This window comes from Zingiber officinale, chromosome 3B (genome assembly GCF_018446385.1).
Source record: "Zingiber officinale cultivar Zhangliang chromosome 3B, Zo_v1.1, whole genome shotgun sequence".
Lineage (NCBI taxonomy): Eukaryota > Viridiplantae > Streptophyta > Magnoliopsida > Zingiberales > Zingiberaceae > Zingiber > Zingiber officinale.
In genome coordinates this window covers 119,384,589-119,399,742 of record NC_055991.1, presented here as the reverse complement: position 1 = coordinate 119,399,742, position 15,154 = coordinate 119,384,589, and the positions used below count along the sequence as shown (strand labels likewise).

The 15,154-nt window shown below is 33.2% G+C and overlaps 3 protein-coding genes across 6 annotated transcripts; all 3 read left to right on the top strand.

The window, feature by feature from the left end:
• Positions 1 to 2,011: 2,011 nt before the first annotated feature.
• Positions 2,012 to 3,873, top strand: LOC122055166 (glucose-1-phosphate adenylyltransferase large subunit, chloroplastic/amyloplastic-like). Its single transcript, XM_042616550.1, has 11 exons — positions 2,012 to 2,035; positions 2,102 to 2,157; positions 2,233 to 2,326; positions 2,407 to 2,519; positions 2,620 to 2,692; positions 2,798 to 2,878; positions 2,962 to 3,048; positions 3,118 to 3,222; positions 3,313 to 3,419; positions 3,503 to 3,563; positions 3,640 to 3,873. The coding sequence occupies exons 1-11, from the start codon at positions 2,012 to 2,014 to the stop codon at positions 3,739 to 3,741; spliced, it is 903 nt and encodes a 300-aa protein (XP_042472484.1). The 3' UTR covers positions 3,742 to 3,873.
• A 606-nt stretch (positions 3,874 to 4,479) lies between these two features.
• LOC121967441 (PX domain-containing protein EREL1-like) lies at positions 4,480 to 11,861 on the top strand. Of its 3 annotated transcripts, none has more exons than XM_042517675.1 (11): positions 4,480 to 5,091; positions 5,588 to 5,713; positions 7,006 to 7,104; positions 8,218 to 8,310; positions 8,485 to 8,596; positions 8,746 to 9,530; positions 10,378 to 10,542; positions 10,628 to 10,870; positions 10,940 to 11,158; positions 11,327 to 11,595; positions 11,805 to 11,861. In XM_042517675.1, the coding sequence occupies exons 1-11, from the start codon at positions 5,002 to 5,004 to the stop codon at positions 11,806 to 11,808; spliced, it is 2,205 nt and encodes a 734-aa protein (XP_042373609.1). In that variant the 5' UTR covers positions 4,480 to 5,001; the 3' UTR covers positions 11,809 to 11,861. The 3 variants fall into 3 exon arrangements, with proteins under 3 accessions (XP_042373609.1, XP_042373611.1, XP_042373610.1); XM_042517677.1 differs by lacking the exon at positions 11,805 to 11,861 and having other exon boundaries at positions 4,481 to 5,091; positions 8,746 to 8,812; positions 8,897 to 9,530; positions 11,327 to 11,785; XM_042517676.1 differs by lacking the exon at positions 11,805 to 11,861 and having other exon boundaries at positions 4,481 to 5,091; positions 8,488 to 8,596; positions 11,327 to 11,785.
• Positions 11,862 to 13,578: 1,717 nt separating this feature from the next.
• On the top strand, positions 13,579 to 15,110 carry LOC121968557. Of its 2 annotated transcripts, none has more exons than XM_042518879.1 (4): positions 13,579 to 13,728; positions 13,847 to 13,973; positions 14,275 to 14,347; positions 14,589 to 15,110. In XM_042518879.1, exons 1-4 carry the CDS (start codon positions 13,689 to 13,691, stop codon positions 14,856 to 14,858), a joined length of 510 nt encoding a protein of 169 aa, XP_042374813.1. In that variant the 5' UTR covers positions 13,579 to 13,688; the 3' UTR covers positions 14,859 to 15,110. The 2 variants fall into 2 exon arrangements, with proteins under 2 accessions (XP_042374813.1, XP_042374812.1); XM_042518878.1 differs by having other exon boundaries at positions 14,586 to 15,110.
• Positions 15,111 to 15,154: the final 44 nt, after the last annotated feature.

Here is a 15,154-nt window from a genome sequence, read left to right as displayed (position 1 = left end):
TTATGAACCAACGCTACACAATTTAAAACATTGATCTCACGAAGGATGCTAACAGCATCAGATATGTGCTCAAAGATGCCATTTATCTTCTTGATAGCCACTCTCCCTCCAGTAGAAGTATCAATTGCTGAGCAAACCACTCCATAACTTCCTTTTCTAATAACTTCGTGAATATTATATCTACTGGCATCTCCACATTCACTAAAGAAGTCCAGTTCTGGTGCATCGAACACAAACTCAGAGCTCAGCAAAACGCGAAGAAAGAGCACGCCACACTCCGATCACAGAGAACGAATTAAAACCAAGGCTCAAGCTCCGAATACATTAGCGATAATAAATCAGAGCACAACTCGAAACAAATCCTAATCTAATCCGAAAGAGAAAGAGAGACAGAGTGGAGGTGAGTGCGGTGTGGTGGCCTTGTCGAAGGACATGGTTGCTCTTTTTCTGATTTATAACCAAAATTTTATTAGAACAAGTAGACCGATACACACATGCATATGCGTTTGATTAATTATAAATAAATAAATAAATAATTAATTAATTATAAAGAGAAAGTTAGTGATTATTTTTTAATGTGATCTTAGAAGTACATTAATATTTTAAATATTTGTTTAATTATTTAGGATCCATTAATATTATTTGACATTTAATTAAATTTTAATCCAAAATTAATTATTATAAATTGAGAAGGAGGAAAGGGGGTCTAGAGATATTTTAAGAGAAAGAGGTTAGGTCAAAAGTAAATATTTTACTAAAATAAAATTTATTTATTTATGGAATGTAATTGGTATGTTTAGTGTGTTATTCTTGGATAAAACCTAAACAGGGATTATATTGATAAAAAAAATTTAAAGTAAAAACAAAACGCTTTTGTTAAATTTGTCGTCTTTACTTTCTTTACTTGAGAGATATGATTGCAATCATTTCAAGTGTCCATCATAACTTTTTTCATATTATGTGAAGTATTCTTAGATTATGATATCACGGTAAGACATTTAGATTGTCATTTAGATATTAATATAACGTAATTAAAAATATTGGACTTCTGAATTAACCGCTACGTGTGTTTTCCAATTTATTTTAATGATCAATAAAAAAACATCTATAGAACTAAATTAATTATCATAGAAATAATCAATGAAACTGACTTAGATATCATATTTTTATTCCATTCATCCATAACTTTCTCTTTGAAAAAAAACTTAAAATTTAAAATATTTTCAAATTTATCTCTCTCCTCTATCTAAAAGCCATACCTGTACTGTAAATATGGCGAAAAAAAATATAAAGGAGATAAAAGATTAATTTGTAGAAACAATTGTCTAAATTTTATATAATTAACATATTTTCTTCAATAAGAAGACAAAAATTAATCTGTTGCTATTTAAAAATTAATTTTAACTGATTGATATTATCAATTGATTGATTCAACTATTTAAAAATTTAACTATTTTAATTTTTAATCAAATTAATTATTTTTTTATCGGTTCAATTTATTAAATGTTTAAAATAAATTCAATCGATTTATTAAAAACTTATTAATTTAATCGATTCTGTTTGTTTGATTGTTATCCGATGCTTAGTACACATACTTTCACAAATATCTTAAATAACTATTTTTTTTTTTCCAATTTTATTAATATATATAAATATTTGAATTTATCATTTTATACATATTTTTTAAAAAGAATTTATGCGTATTGTAATATTTTTTTTTCTTAAAATTATTTTACCAGTATTATTTATAACGCTCTTAATATTCCATCCACAACTTAATCTCTAAAAAAGATCTATAAATTTTAAATATTTACAAATTTTATCTTTTAAAAAATAGTTATAATCGAGACAAATTAATAAGAGAATGGTCCAAATTTTATATAATTTTATTAGAAAAAAATAATTAATCTGTTCTACGGTTTTTTTTGCCCAGTCTTACGAATAATTAGCAACTGAATCTTCATGCCTACACATATATAATTATAAACTTCATGGCAATTAGGCAAACCGCATGAACTACATGAAATTGATCGAGGTATGCTTTTGTTTAATTTCCATCGCTTAAATCTACATACTAAAAGTGATGCAATGCAATTTGCAGAAACATGTTGAAACTGGTGCTGATATAACTATTTCTTGCATTCCTGTTGATGCAAGGTATGCAAACGTCTAGTATCGAAATTGTATCGACTTATTTAGTACTGGTAATTGACTTGTCGATCCGCCTTGTAGTCGGGCATCTGACTATGGACTAGTGAGAGTTGATAAGAATGGTCGGATTACCGAATTTCAAGAGAAACCGAGGGGTGATGATTTGGAAGCCATGGTGAGTGATTTTTTTTCCTAATAACCGATAAGATTGTCGATGATTCGAGCGCTGAACTAACAAGAACAATTGCATTGCAGAAGGATGATGGCTCCTTTCTCAGATTGTCACATCAAGATACAAAGAAGTACCCCTATATCGCATCCATGGGGATTTATGTCTTCAACCGAAAGGCTCTTCAAAGACAATTCATGTATCTCTTTTAACTCTTGTGCAATCTCATTTTCAGTTAAGTCTGGTTGTGTTTCAAGAAATGTTTTTTGATTCTCTACGTGATTTATCGGTAACTTCAGGATGAGAGATGGGAGAGCAAATGACTTTGGACAGCACATCCTGCCTTTTGCCGTGAACTACTTCAATGTTCAGGTGTGCTTCTTGTGTGTCTGTTTTCAATACTACTTCCAAGTAAACTTGAGATTTCTGTTCACTAACTCACATATCGTATCGTAACGATGTTCTTGTATCATTCAGGCATACATGTTCCAGGACTATTGGGAGGATATTGGAACATTAAAAGCATTCTACAAGGCAAATTTGGCACTCACAGAACAGGTAGAAATTTATGTGTACGCATGAGAAATTAACAATTCGAATGGATTTGAGATGTACAATCTCATTATCTATCGATTTTGTAGTCTCCGAAGTTCCAATTCTACGATCAAAGAACACCTATGTACACATCTCCTAGGTACCTACCGCCAACAAAAATCGACAAAAGCATGGTAAGTGTCACCAAACTGTAAACTACAATACAATCTTGAGGCATTTTAGTCATGTTCAACAAAATGCAGATGCGCAGTTCGATCATTTCTCACGGATGCTTCTTGTACAATTGTGACATTGAACGATCGATCATCGGAGTAGGATCACGTATCAGTGCTGGAGCCGAAATAAAGGTTAGTGAAACTGACTTCAAACTCAAAACTGATAGCTGAATTCTCAATAGATACTAGTTAACATGTAGTGTCTTTGTCGCATCTTCTCAGAACACTTTGATGTTTGGCGCGAATACTTACGAGACCGATGAACAAATTGCTTCGCTATTGGAAAAGGGTATGGTTCCTATTGGAGTGGGGCAAAACACAAAAATCAGGTACTATCTGAAATTCTGTTTGCAGATTACTTAAGCAACGAACTCGAGATTTACTTTTGTTAAACTTAAAATTTGTTTTGCAGGAACTGTATCATCGACACAAATGCTAGGATAGGCCAGAATGTGGTCATTGCTAACAAAGATGTATGTGTATATATACGCATGTTTGTATCTAAGTCTTTGAGACTAAAGCTTATCGATGCTAAATGTCGTGTCACAGGGCGTCGAAGAGGCTGATCGATCGAGCGAAGGCTTCTACATAAGATCTGGAATCACAATCATTTTGAGAAATGCTACTATCAAAGATGGAACTGTGATCTAGAATGTCAATTTATCATGGTGTTTTTAATTATGCTTCTAATAGTTTATAGTAAGCTAGGAAATAAGCAGTTAATTCTTGCTGTAAATGATGGTTGTTTTGCTGAAAGCAAGCTCCATGAACCAATTACTCACTCCAAAGACAAAGTTAACTACTGATAAACTTCCTGAAAATTTCTTTTACAACAAATGCTTTTGCTAATGGCTTAATGGATCATCTTCCATCCTTTTGTAGAAAAGGACAAGAAACACGTTTAGCCTTTTTTTCCTTTGGAAACCAACTTTGCTGTTAAATTTCCCTCGTGAGATTACCATGAGTGTGTTGTTGGTCGTTATCACCCTGATCTTCGCTCTTACGTGGCACCTTTCCTTCAACCTTAAGTGGACTAGGATGTCTTGGGAAACAAGAGAGTTCAGTAAGGTTATTGTCAATTGAGCTTAAATATCTTCCCACGTAGTGGGATAGTAAAACACTCAGATGAACAATAAGAGAGAGGTTTAGTAAAAAAAAATTGAAAATTTCTTGACGAGGTTGAAATTTTGAATATTTTGCCGAACGAAGAAAGGGGCAAAGTGAAATTCTACCACAGTTAAAATCGTAGAGAAGAAAGGGGCAAAGTGGAATTCCGAATTGTATTTTTAGAAATTAGTAAAAATAATTCGAAAATTTCTTGACGAGGTTGAAATTTTGAATATTTTGACGAACGAAGGGGCAAAGTGGAATTCTACCACAGTAAAAATCGCTGAGACGGGTGTGAATCATACTACGAGTTTCCACTCTTCCACGTAATTTCGCTATCCTCGAGGAGATCGCCGCCGGCGGAACCTTCCGACAATTTTCGGCTGAGCCCTCCCATACCCGCCTGTTCTCCAAAGCACCGGGGAGTAGCTTTTACTTTATGTGGGACATTTCCCTGCTTCAAATTTCGCATCTTTTCTCCCTCAGAAACGAGGCGGAGGAGGAAGAAACGAGGCGGAAAGACGTGCGATGGAGATCTTGTAACCAATGTACTGAGAGAAAGTGGCTGATGCTGATTGGTATAAGGGGATTTTTTTTCTTTTCTTTTTTTTTTTTTTGGAATCGCGAGTAAACAGAAGAAATTGGTGAGATAGAAGGGACGGATCAGTAGGACTGTTTGGTGGGTTGTTTTTAGCGGGGACTTGCTTCTCGCGTTGCAGCTGCAGAAGCTGTGCTCTTATCGTGATCTCCGCGCCACGCTTCGCTTCCATCTCTCCTCGATCCGAATTCCATTCTTGGCGGAAGATGCCCAGGAACAGCCCTCCGAAGCATCGCCATGACAGGACCTCGCCGCTGCCCCTTGGCATGGATTGGAGCCCTCCCCCGAAGCGTTGGGTAAGTTTGCCTTCACTTTCCTCTGATTCTTGCACTTCCGCCGACGCAAAATTTTGGGGTATCTTCGGTAAATTATTTGCTCTATTGAGGGAATTTGAACTTCAGGAAGTGAAAAATTATTACTTTTAGGTTCCTGGTGTAGTTGAACTTATGATTCTTACATGGGCTTCTGCATAAGAATCAAGCTGAGAACAAGGAAGTAGAGATGCATAAGCCGGGAAATGAAATAGGGTTTAAGACTTAAGAGAGTATCTAGTTAGCTATACTTTCTATCATGAATACCAAAAATGCTGGTTGAGGAGTGAGGCAGGCGTTAAATTGTTTTGCGGTCCTACTATATAGAGGGATGAATGTCAATGAAAATGGGTTTGTATGAACGACAATTGAATGTGAGTTAGTTTGGTTAGTAAAGCAGCTTACTCGGTCCCTTTAACCTGTTGTATTTTCAAATTAAAATGTTTCATGTTGAAATAGCCTAATCAATCAATCATTGCAGGATGGAAGGAATACTGTCTGGCCTCACAACCCCCAAACTGGTTGGAGCTATTGTGTAACGGTTCCTTCTTGGAATGTTCAGACGGAGCCTGGTGCATCCCATGGGAGCTTCTTAAATCCTATTATTGTAATAGTCGCCCTTTTCAGTTACTTTTCTATGCTTCTTGATCATTCCAAATTCAATTTCTTAAAGTTATGCTCCATAATTCTTTAACATGCTAATTGCAATTTCTTAAGGAACAATTTCACTAGATGGCTTTTATTATGCATTGATCTTTGCATCATTAACCCTTTATGCCTACAAGAGCAGTTGCTTACTATCTTATACTTTTAATCATCTTCAAACATGCCAGTATCATTTAATTTATTTTCTCATTTTATTATATATTAGAGCTATGCCTACACTTAATTGCTTCCTCACTGTAGTATTTAAATTTTTTTTCTAGTAATCCCAGATATCTATCTTACTATCCATCTCTACCAAACAAAGAAATGGAAGCACGTACAATTTCAAATTGCTTAATTCAATATAGTACTTTACTTAAATTGATGCATTTTGCTAGTACTCATATGTTCAGGCATAATCTATCAATGGGAAATTGTTAGTTTGTTCTGGCATAATCTATGTCAAATTCCTAGTTGATGCAAGGGTGTTAACCATCCAAGTAATATAGGAGACTGGTAATTGTTGATTTTCATTGTGGTTTTGCTTTTACCTGTAGTGTCAGTCCAATTAATGCAAATAACAATTATTTTAAACTACCTAAGTTTCATTTTTAGGTCTTAGCTGTATTTTTACATTCGCTTAAATAGTTAAACCATGGCATATGAAAAAAGTTATTTTATGTGCCCTTTTCAACCTATTGTTTGTGTATGCGTTAGGAATGGTTAGTCTAGAGACAACTTAAAGCTACTTTAGTTGAAAATCTTGACTTGGGAACTCAATAGAGACACCAAGGAAGCCGTTTTTGAAATTCTTGTACAATAATGATTTTGAGTTTGTTCCAAAGAGAGATGAATTTGGAGCCTTAAAAGTGTGCAAATATATGCTACAACCAGGCAACTAATAGCTTCAGGAGGATACTCATAGTTATATGTTGTTCCCTGCTTATCTTTAAAATAAGATACGACTTGCTCAATCTTTTGTTACAGTAGTATTAATTAATTGGACATGTTAGTCTAGAATTACCTAAATTCTGTACTTTTCATGTAAAGATTTGCATTATATGTATGATCAAACAGATAATATTTCATGTGACTGTTGTTCCTTTCTGTTCTTGTTCTTGGTAAAATGACTTTGTCTGATAATGTTAAAATCTTTAATCTGAAAATGTGATCTCAGTTTGCTAAATGATGTTGCACGTAACTTCTTCCATAACTGTCTTCCTTGGTTTTAATTTTAACATTGTTGAGGAACAGTTTTACAGGATTCACGTGGGTATACAATCCCCAGAAGGTGTTAGCACGAGCCATGAGTTATTACGAAGATTCAGTGACTTTCTGCAGTTATACTCTGTGGTATGATAAGCCATAATTTAGATGTTAAACCATTCGAGATAAAGAGCAATTATCTCTCCACACTTTATCTTTGATACTTTATTGTGTCTACTTCTCTATTTTTTAGAAGTCGATAAAAAAAATTAATTCTGGAAGACCTGTATGATCCTGCTTGATAACGCAAGTGTTTTTATGGTGATGCATGAGAGAAAAACAAGTATCCTTTCTTGTATGCTTCTTCACGAATACTACACCTATCTATTGATTCAACAAATACTCAAAAATAAAGAAGCAGATGGCGAAAGACTGAAAGTAGCAAAGGCAACTAATAAGCTGGCATTATGGTTGAAGGTTTCTTAATACTGCAAGATGTTTTTATTAGAGAGATGGAGATACTTGGAGCAAAATGAATCCTTGCTTGTATTTTTTTTTCTCTGTTGAAAAAACTGGATTAACCAATTGCAAATCCTTGTTCAGAAAATAAAGAAGCATAAGGAGGAAGTAGTAAATGCAACTCGTAAGTTGGCAATATATTGAAGGCATTAAGTTTATGGTCTGCAATTTAATTTCTGAAGGCACTTTTTTTGTGAAAAAAATTATATGCTTCCAAATTTTGCAAGAATCATTCCATAACCATTTACTCAAGTCATGTTTACAGCCAGGAAAGCTGATCACTATAATTATGAACCCACTTGTATTTCTCCCATCTTTGGCAATGTAAAATTTTCATTATTAAACAGATTTTAGAGTGCTACCAACAGGATTTGTATCAGTGTGACTTTATTCATTTTTTTTTAAATTCACTTTTCTCAAAATTTTCTCTTGTGATTATATGTTTTCTCATAGCTATGAAATTTTGCATTCATAACTTGAAATTCAATTTTATCAACTCTTTATCTAATGAATAAGTTTGTAATAATGATGCTGAACAATCACATATTTATTTAATATATGATTTAGAAATTGTTTCCTACATCAAATGTGGAAGTTTTACTTATGTCCACCCATGTTAATGTATTTATGATAATAATAAAATTCTATATTCATGTGATACCTTTCGTGGGACAACTTTTCTCTTTCTTTTAGGATGAGGTTTGATTGTTTCTTATAGCTTCTATGTTTTCCTTTGTGCAGATTAAAAAGGCATTTCCCAGAAAAGATTTTCCTTTGGCCCCACCAAAGCATGCTTTATTGAGAATTAATTCCAGTCATGTGTTCCTAGAAGAGGTATAAATGTATGATCTTTCTAATAACGAGTTTCATTGTTGCATTTGTGAAAACTATTTCAGTTTGTGGACTAATATTCAACAATAGTTGTACTGCCATCGATGTCATGATTGTGCCTTAACGCACTTACCATAATAGTTGCTTATTTAATTTTCATTTCCTTTTCCCCCTCAGCAGAGAAGGTATGCTTTGGAGGAATGGATGGGAAAGTTACTCTCTGACATAGATCTAGCCAGAAGTGCACAAGTAGCTGTTTTTCTTGAATTAGAAGCTGCTGCAAGGTCAGGTAGGACATAACAACCACCTCTAAGTTTCTTGATGTTTGTTTTGCTGCACATGCTACTATATTGTGTTTCATTGAAAAAGGAAGCACCCTGTTTTAGTTCAATTCTGATGATATCATGCAAGCTTATTTGCATCTACTTGTGTATGCAGCATTTCAATGTGTCAATAATGCTACAGATTCAAGTTCTTCAACTGGTACTAATGCCACAAACCCACTGTCTCTAGCTAAACCTACTTCTAGTGTTTCTGTTGCTGACAGTTCAACAGCTATATCTAACTTGCCTCATGCTTCATTGGATAGTTGCTATAACAATGCAAATGATTCATCAGACATTGCTACAGAAAGAAAAGGAATGATTCGAGTTTCTCAAGCTAGTGCTGAAGATGTATCATTGTTGGTTCATGATCATTCTGTAAATGTAAACGTAGAAATCAGGAATGACATCATAGGTGGATCATTCTTCGATCGGCCAGAAGATTTCAGTAGGTGTAGTAAGTTGAATGACAGAAAAGAGCATCCTGTTCCAGAGAGAGAGATAGTTGGTGCCAGTTCTTCAAGGGACGTAATGGAGTTTATATCTGATCAAGACCATGATACTCTTCCTGGTCATGCTCGTAAGTTCTCCACTGAAAGCTTTGGGAGTGACATAAGTTCTACAAGGGGCAGTGAACTATCATCTGCTGGAGTCACAAATTCAATTTGGGAAGGTTCCCTTGATGCTCCTGGCGATGCTGAAGTAGTAAATGCCACAGATGGCTCAGGAACACAAATCCTTGAAAATTCACAAATTGTTCTTCCATTTGATCAAAGGCAGAAGTTAAATAGAGTTCTTGTAGGCATGCAACAAAGGTTAGCAACAGCAAAAACAGATATGGATGATCTTATAGCTCGTCTGAACCAAGAAATGGCTGGGAAAGAATATCTTAGGACAAAGGTACATCTCTGGACTATACTTGAAGCTTGCTTTCTTCTGATTATGTGTCAGGAGTCAATATTTGAAAAGTATGGAATTTAAGTTGTGAAAGGTTTTAGGCTTAATTGAGTAACGAGAGAATATATGAAATTTATATGTAATGAGACAATTGTTAAGATAGGAGATGATGAGTTATTTGTAAAAGTTTTAAATATTTAGGATATTTTTACAAAAAGATGGAGGGATCGAGAGATGTCTTACATAGAATATAAGTAAGACGGTTGAAATGGAGGAGAGCGTTAGGTGTTCTTTGTGATCGTAAACTACCTTTAAGACTTAAAGGAAAGTTTTATAAAACGGCGGTTAAACATACTATGTTACTATAACTCGAGCGCAAGAGATGAGAGTTGTATAGATGAGGATGTTAAGGTGGATGTGCAGACAAATAAGGATGAACATGATACGAAATAAAAATATTAGAGAGAAAGTCGGATTACACCTATTATGGGAAAAGACATAAAAAAAAATTTGGTTAATAACAATAAAATAAAACAAGATAAAATTTATTTAAATATAAATAATGATATAGTACGGAATACAGTCTAATGGCGTAGAAGTATCCATATAGCCGACTCTACCTAGTGGGATAAAACTTGATTGTTGTTATACTACTGTTGTATGCTACACATGCTATACAAGTAATGGAATATAAGCTTTGGATTTGAAATCCACAAAGTTCTAGAAAACTATACTTTTTCACTGTACCCTAGATGATTCTTGTTTGCTTATTTCCGAATAATTATGTATCTTGACTTATTTCTCATTTTGTTTTAGTTTTAGATCATATTAACTGTTTTGGATGATTTAGGTCAAGGATTTGGAGGTTGAAGTGGAAGCCAATGAACAAAAAGGTAAAGAAAACTTGCAACAAGCCATCTTAAATGAAAGAGAGAGGGCCACACAAATGCAATGGGATATGGATGAATTATGCAGAAAGTGTTCAGAGATGGAGGCGAAGCTCATGTTTGAACAAGTGCAATCTTTGTCTGATGCTTTTGTTATGATATTTTATGATTTTTTAAGTTTTATGTTCCTATTTTTGTCTTCACTTTTTTCAGAATGAAAGAAATTGTTCTGAGTTAGAGAAGGAAATTGCTAATGAAGAAAAAGAATCCTTGCAACAGGGACTGGATAATAATCAAGAAAAATTAGATAATATGCGAAAGCTGATGGAGGAACTGGAATTGAAATCAAAGGCTGATATCAAAGTCCTTGTCCAAGAAGTGAAAGTTCTGAGGAAATCTCAAGCAGATCTGAAAGAAATGTTGAATCGGTCCTCAAAAGAAAAGACTGAGCTAGAGGTAAGATGTAAGTTCTTCTACAGTTGCTTATTCTTGATCTTATTTGTTCAACTTTTACATTTGATCCAGGGAATTGTACTCAAGGAAAAACAGAGATTGTCGAATGCAAAGTCAGCGAACGATACTCTTCTTCACGAATGCCAAGTTTTTCGTGATCGGTTTAAAGAATCCAGTGTTAGTTTTCTGACTGATGAGGAAGACAAGTTCGCTACTACCTCGTCGTCACTCTCTGATGTCTTTGATCTTTTGGCAACATCAGATAATAGGATAAATCTCCTTCTCGCTGAGGTATCTTTTCACTATCGTGTTACTTTTCTGTTTTTTCTTTCATGAATTAGAAGACTAATATTAGTAGAAATGTCAGATACTTAAGTTGGCTAAGTCAATCTTCTTGTCTTTTTTGGGTCATTTTCTTGCTAACCAAATACTGACATCCAGATGTTTTTCCCTTTCCAGGCTCATCTCCTTGCACAAAACTACAAAGTGGCACCTATAGATGTTCATGCTGTTCAATCTAATGAAATGTCTGAATGTCTGATCCTACCAAATGAAACAGACGATGAGATACGAGAAATTCTTACTGATGCGATCATAGATAACCTGCAACTGAAGAAACAAATAAACTCGGTCGTCAAACGTGCCTTGAATACCGTATCAAAACTAGAGAAAGAAGACACCATTGAAGCCCCTTCCAGAAAGACTGTCCTCAACCATTTCTTGGAGAGGTGAAACAACACATGTACATTTCTCTACTGTAAATATAGTCGTACCTTTCTGCTTGAGTTTTGCATTCGCGATCTCGCAAATGTGTCATGTATTCAAATAATTTTTTTTATCCTTAGCCTAAGGTAAGTCATCTAGTTATACATATGCCAACTCTTCAGTCTCACATCTAAAATTCATATATTGCCTTCATGCCCCTGATGTTTTTTAGGTGAGGAGTGAGAGCTCTAGCTAGTATCATGTGAAACTCTAGAGAGAATCCAGTTCAACCTAAAATATCAAGGTATTTAGCTGGAAAACCTCTTTGAATTTATCTATATTTTAATAATCCTCAATTAGAGTGTAGGTTTATTCTCTTCTTTCGCATCCTTACTAGCTTTAACATGTCCTCTTAAGCCTAAATTATGAAGCCTCAATTAGTATTTATGAAGTCTTTTTTTTCTTAAAAAAAAAAGGTTTTGTTTTTGGAAATCTGACAAATTAAATGTGTTTGAGGAATGAAAATGTAATTAATCTTTAGTCTGTGCTATTTGTCAGATGTTATCTTTGTTTTATTTTAATCTTACCTCACTTGTTTATTAAAAAGAAACTATATATATATATATATATATATATATAGGGAATAAATTCATTCATATCCTCTCATTTTCCTTTACGTGAAATAAATAAATACGAATTACAATTTTCACTCAAATGTTTATCGGGCAAAAAATCAAAAGGTCACTCCTATTGAATGGTATTGAATGGTAAAAGGAGTCTTTCATTTTCATTTATTATCAAAAAAAAAAAAATTTCTATCCCACGCTAGTACATTTTATTTTTAAAATTATCCTTATCTTTTAGTGTAGTAATTACATGTTTATAATTGTTATAATATGAATACTCTGATCAATAAAAAAATAATAATTAAATTGTAGTAGCTATGAATTATAACATAAAATTTTTATCTTTATCAATACTAGTCAATATTATATTATAACAGCACTTTGATTCTGATTAATACTAATAATATTATGCTTTGGTCCATATAGAAGTTTTTCATCGTTGATAAATGTAGATGAATCCTGACAATTGACTCATCGTCACAAGTTTTTTAAATTTCCTAAGTCTAATGTGTCTTAGGTGAGATTTGAACTCTCATTGCCTAAGAAGCTTGTCTTATAATTGCACTATAGCTCTAGGGGCAATATTCATAACTCTTATAATATAGATATTTTATCTCTAATCAATATTGATCAATTCAAATTAACATCATATTATAGTAGCTACAAATCATATCTACTATAATATAGATAATTTATTTATGTCAATATTAGTCACTATTATTTGACTTAGTCACTATTATATTGTAGCAACTACGTAATTATAGTGGTTATAATTGTATAAAAATTATAAGATCATAGTTATCATTTTATAATAATCAATATCAAAAATAAAGATAGTTTTAGAAAGTAAATCAACTGTAGTAGGATGGGATGTCTCCTTTGACAATTTTAATAAAAAAAGGAGCACATTTTGATTTTTGCCTACGTTAATTAGCTTCCTAAAAAATCTCTAATTAAAATAAAATTCCTATTTTACACTTTTAAATCACCGTCTAAAGATAAAAAAATATTTTAACAATAATTTAATATTAATAAATTTTTTTCAAACAACTGATATATATATATATATATATATATATTAAAGAACATTATAAAAAACACACACAATCATAAATGAACGGTAAGCATTATATATATATATATATATATATATATTAAAGAACATTATAAAAAACACACACAATCATAAATGAACGGTAAGCATTATATATATATATATATATATATATATATTAAAGAACATTATAAAAAACACACACAATCATAAATGAACGGTAAGCAATATAATGAACAATCCATTAAAATAAATTAATCTTCAAATTTGGAGACCAAATTAAGTCAGTCAAACTGAATCTATCGTAGGGTAAGCTGTTGCTGCCAAGTGTCAAATCCTCATAGCTCTCATCCCCCCTCACAATATCTCTTTCTATCTCAATTCATTCAGATCTACATCTCTCTCGTTTCCTCTTCTTCCTCTCCTTTTTCTCTTCATGGGCCACTTCTTCTCCTCCCTCCATGCTAAACTTCATGGTCTCTTTCTATTCTCTCAATTCAATTCATTCAAATTTCATTTAATTTGTTTCTCTCCTTTAATTTTCATTAAGAAAAAGGAGAAATTAATGAACATAAATGATTTCATATGGCACAGGGAAAGGTTGGCGAGAGGGGCAACTAAGGAACATCAGTGATCAAGCCTTCGATCGGGTTCGAAGCGACTCTGATGATCCTCACCTCACTTTCGAGGACCTCTATATATCGGTTCTTTATGTCTATAAGTACTTCTATTCATCTCTATACTCTAGATATATAGATTATTTTTCTTTTTTTGCAACGAAAGTTTTGATAGATTAATGTTTGTTTAAGAACAACTAACTCTCTTCAAGAATAATTGAAAAGTAATATATTAATTCATCAAAATATAAAGGACATGCATTACAAAAGGCTGTTTTTACAAATCGAACAATTTTACTATTACGTCAAGACTCCTTTAATTTACCAAAATATAAGTAATGTTGTATAATTAATTCATAAATTATTTAACATTTTCGGTTTGTCCTTCAATTTTTTTTCTTACAGTGATATCAACAAGTATCTCCCAGGACCTCACAATGATCCTCCCACTAAAGAGAAGCTTAAAGCTATGATGGAGGTGAGGTTTAATAGGATGACCCATATTATTATAGTTTTAACCATTAAAAATAAGAATCTTTTTTTTAAATATTGGAATAATTTTGATTTTGATTTTTTTTTATGAAGTTTTCAGTCATACAATTTTTCTTTGTTGATGAAAATAGAAATGAAAATTCATACATTTCAAGGTTATGGAGACCAAGTGAAACATGTTCTGGTTCGTTTTGTTGAGTCCTATCTTATATCTCATTGAGCAGCAGTACGACATGAATCTCGATGGATTGATAGATCGCGAAGAGTTCGCGGAGCTTATGAAGAAACTTACGAAAGAGACAGCTAAGTCGGTCGGCCAGAACCTACTCATCGGACTCGTCTTGGTCCCGACTGTCGCATTGATAGCAAAGAGAGCCACCGAAGGAGTGCCGGTCGTCGGCAGGGTGATGCAAAATTTGCCCAACTTTGTCTATGCCTCAATTGTGGCTCTTGGGCTTGGGGTTGTGATAGTGAAAGAGGGAAGTAATGATGGTTAAGTCCTTGATTCAAAATTTGCTCAAATGGAGGGTTAACGATCGATATAAATAAATATAAAATAAATAGATTACTCGATAAGAATTTAATGTTGATGTAGTCTTAGTTTTGAAGGCAAAAGCTCTTTAGATATGATGCTTTTGCTTTCACCGAAAGCATGATTGTAATGGCCGATACATACCCACTTGAAAGAGAAAAAAAAAAATTCAAAGTCATGGCATTGCACAAATACAAATATGATCTATCATCGTCAAGTTGCGAGTTCAGTTATGTTGTTACTTAAACTCTTGTGTATTTG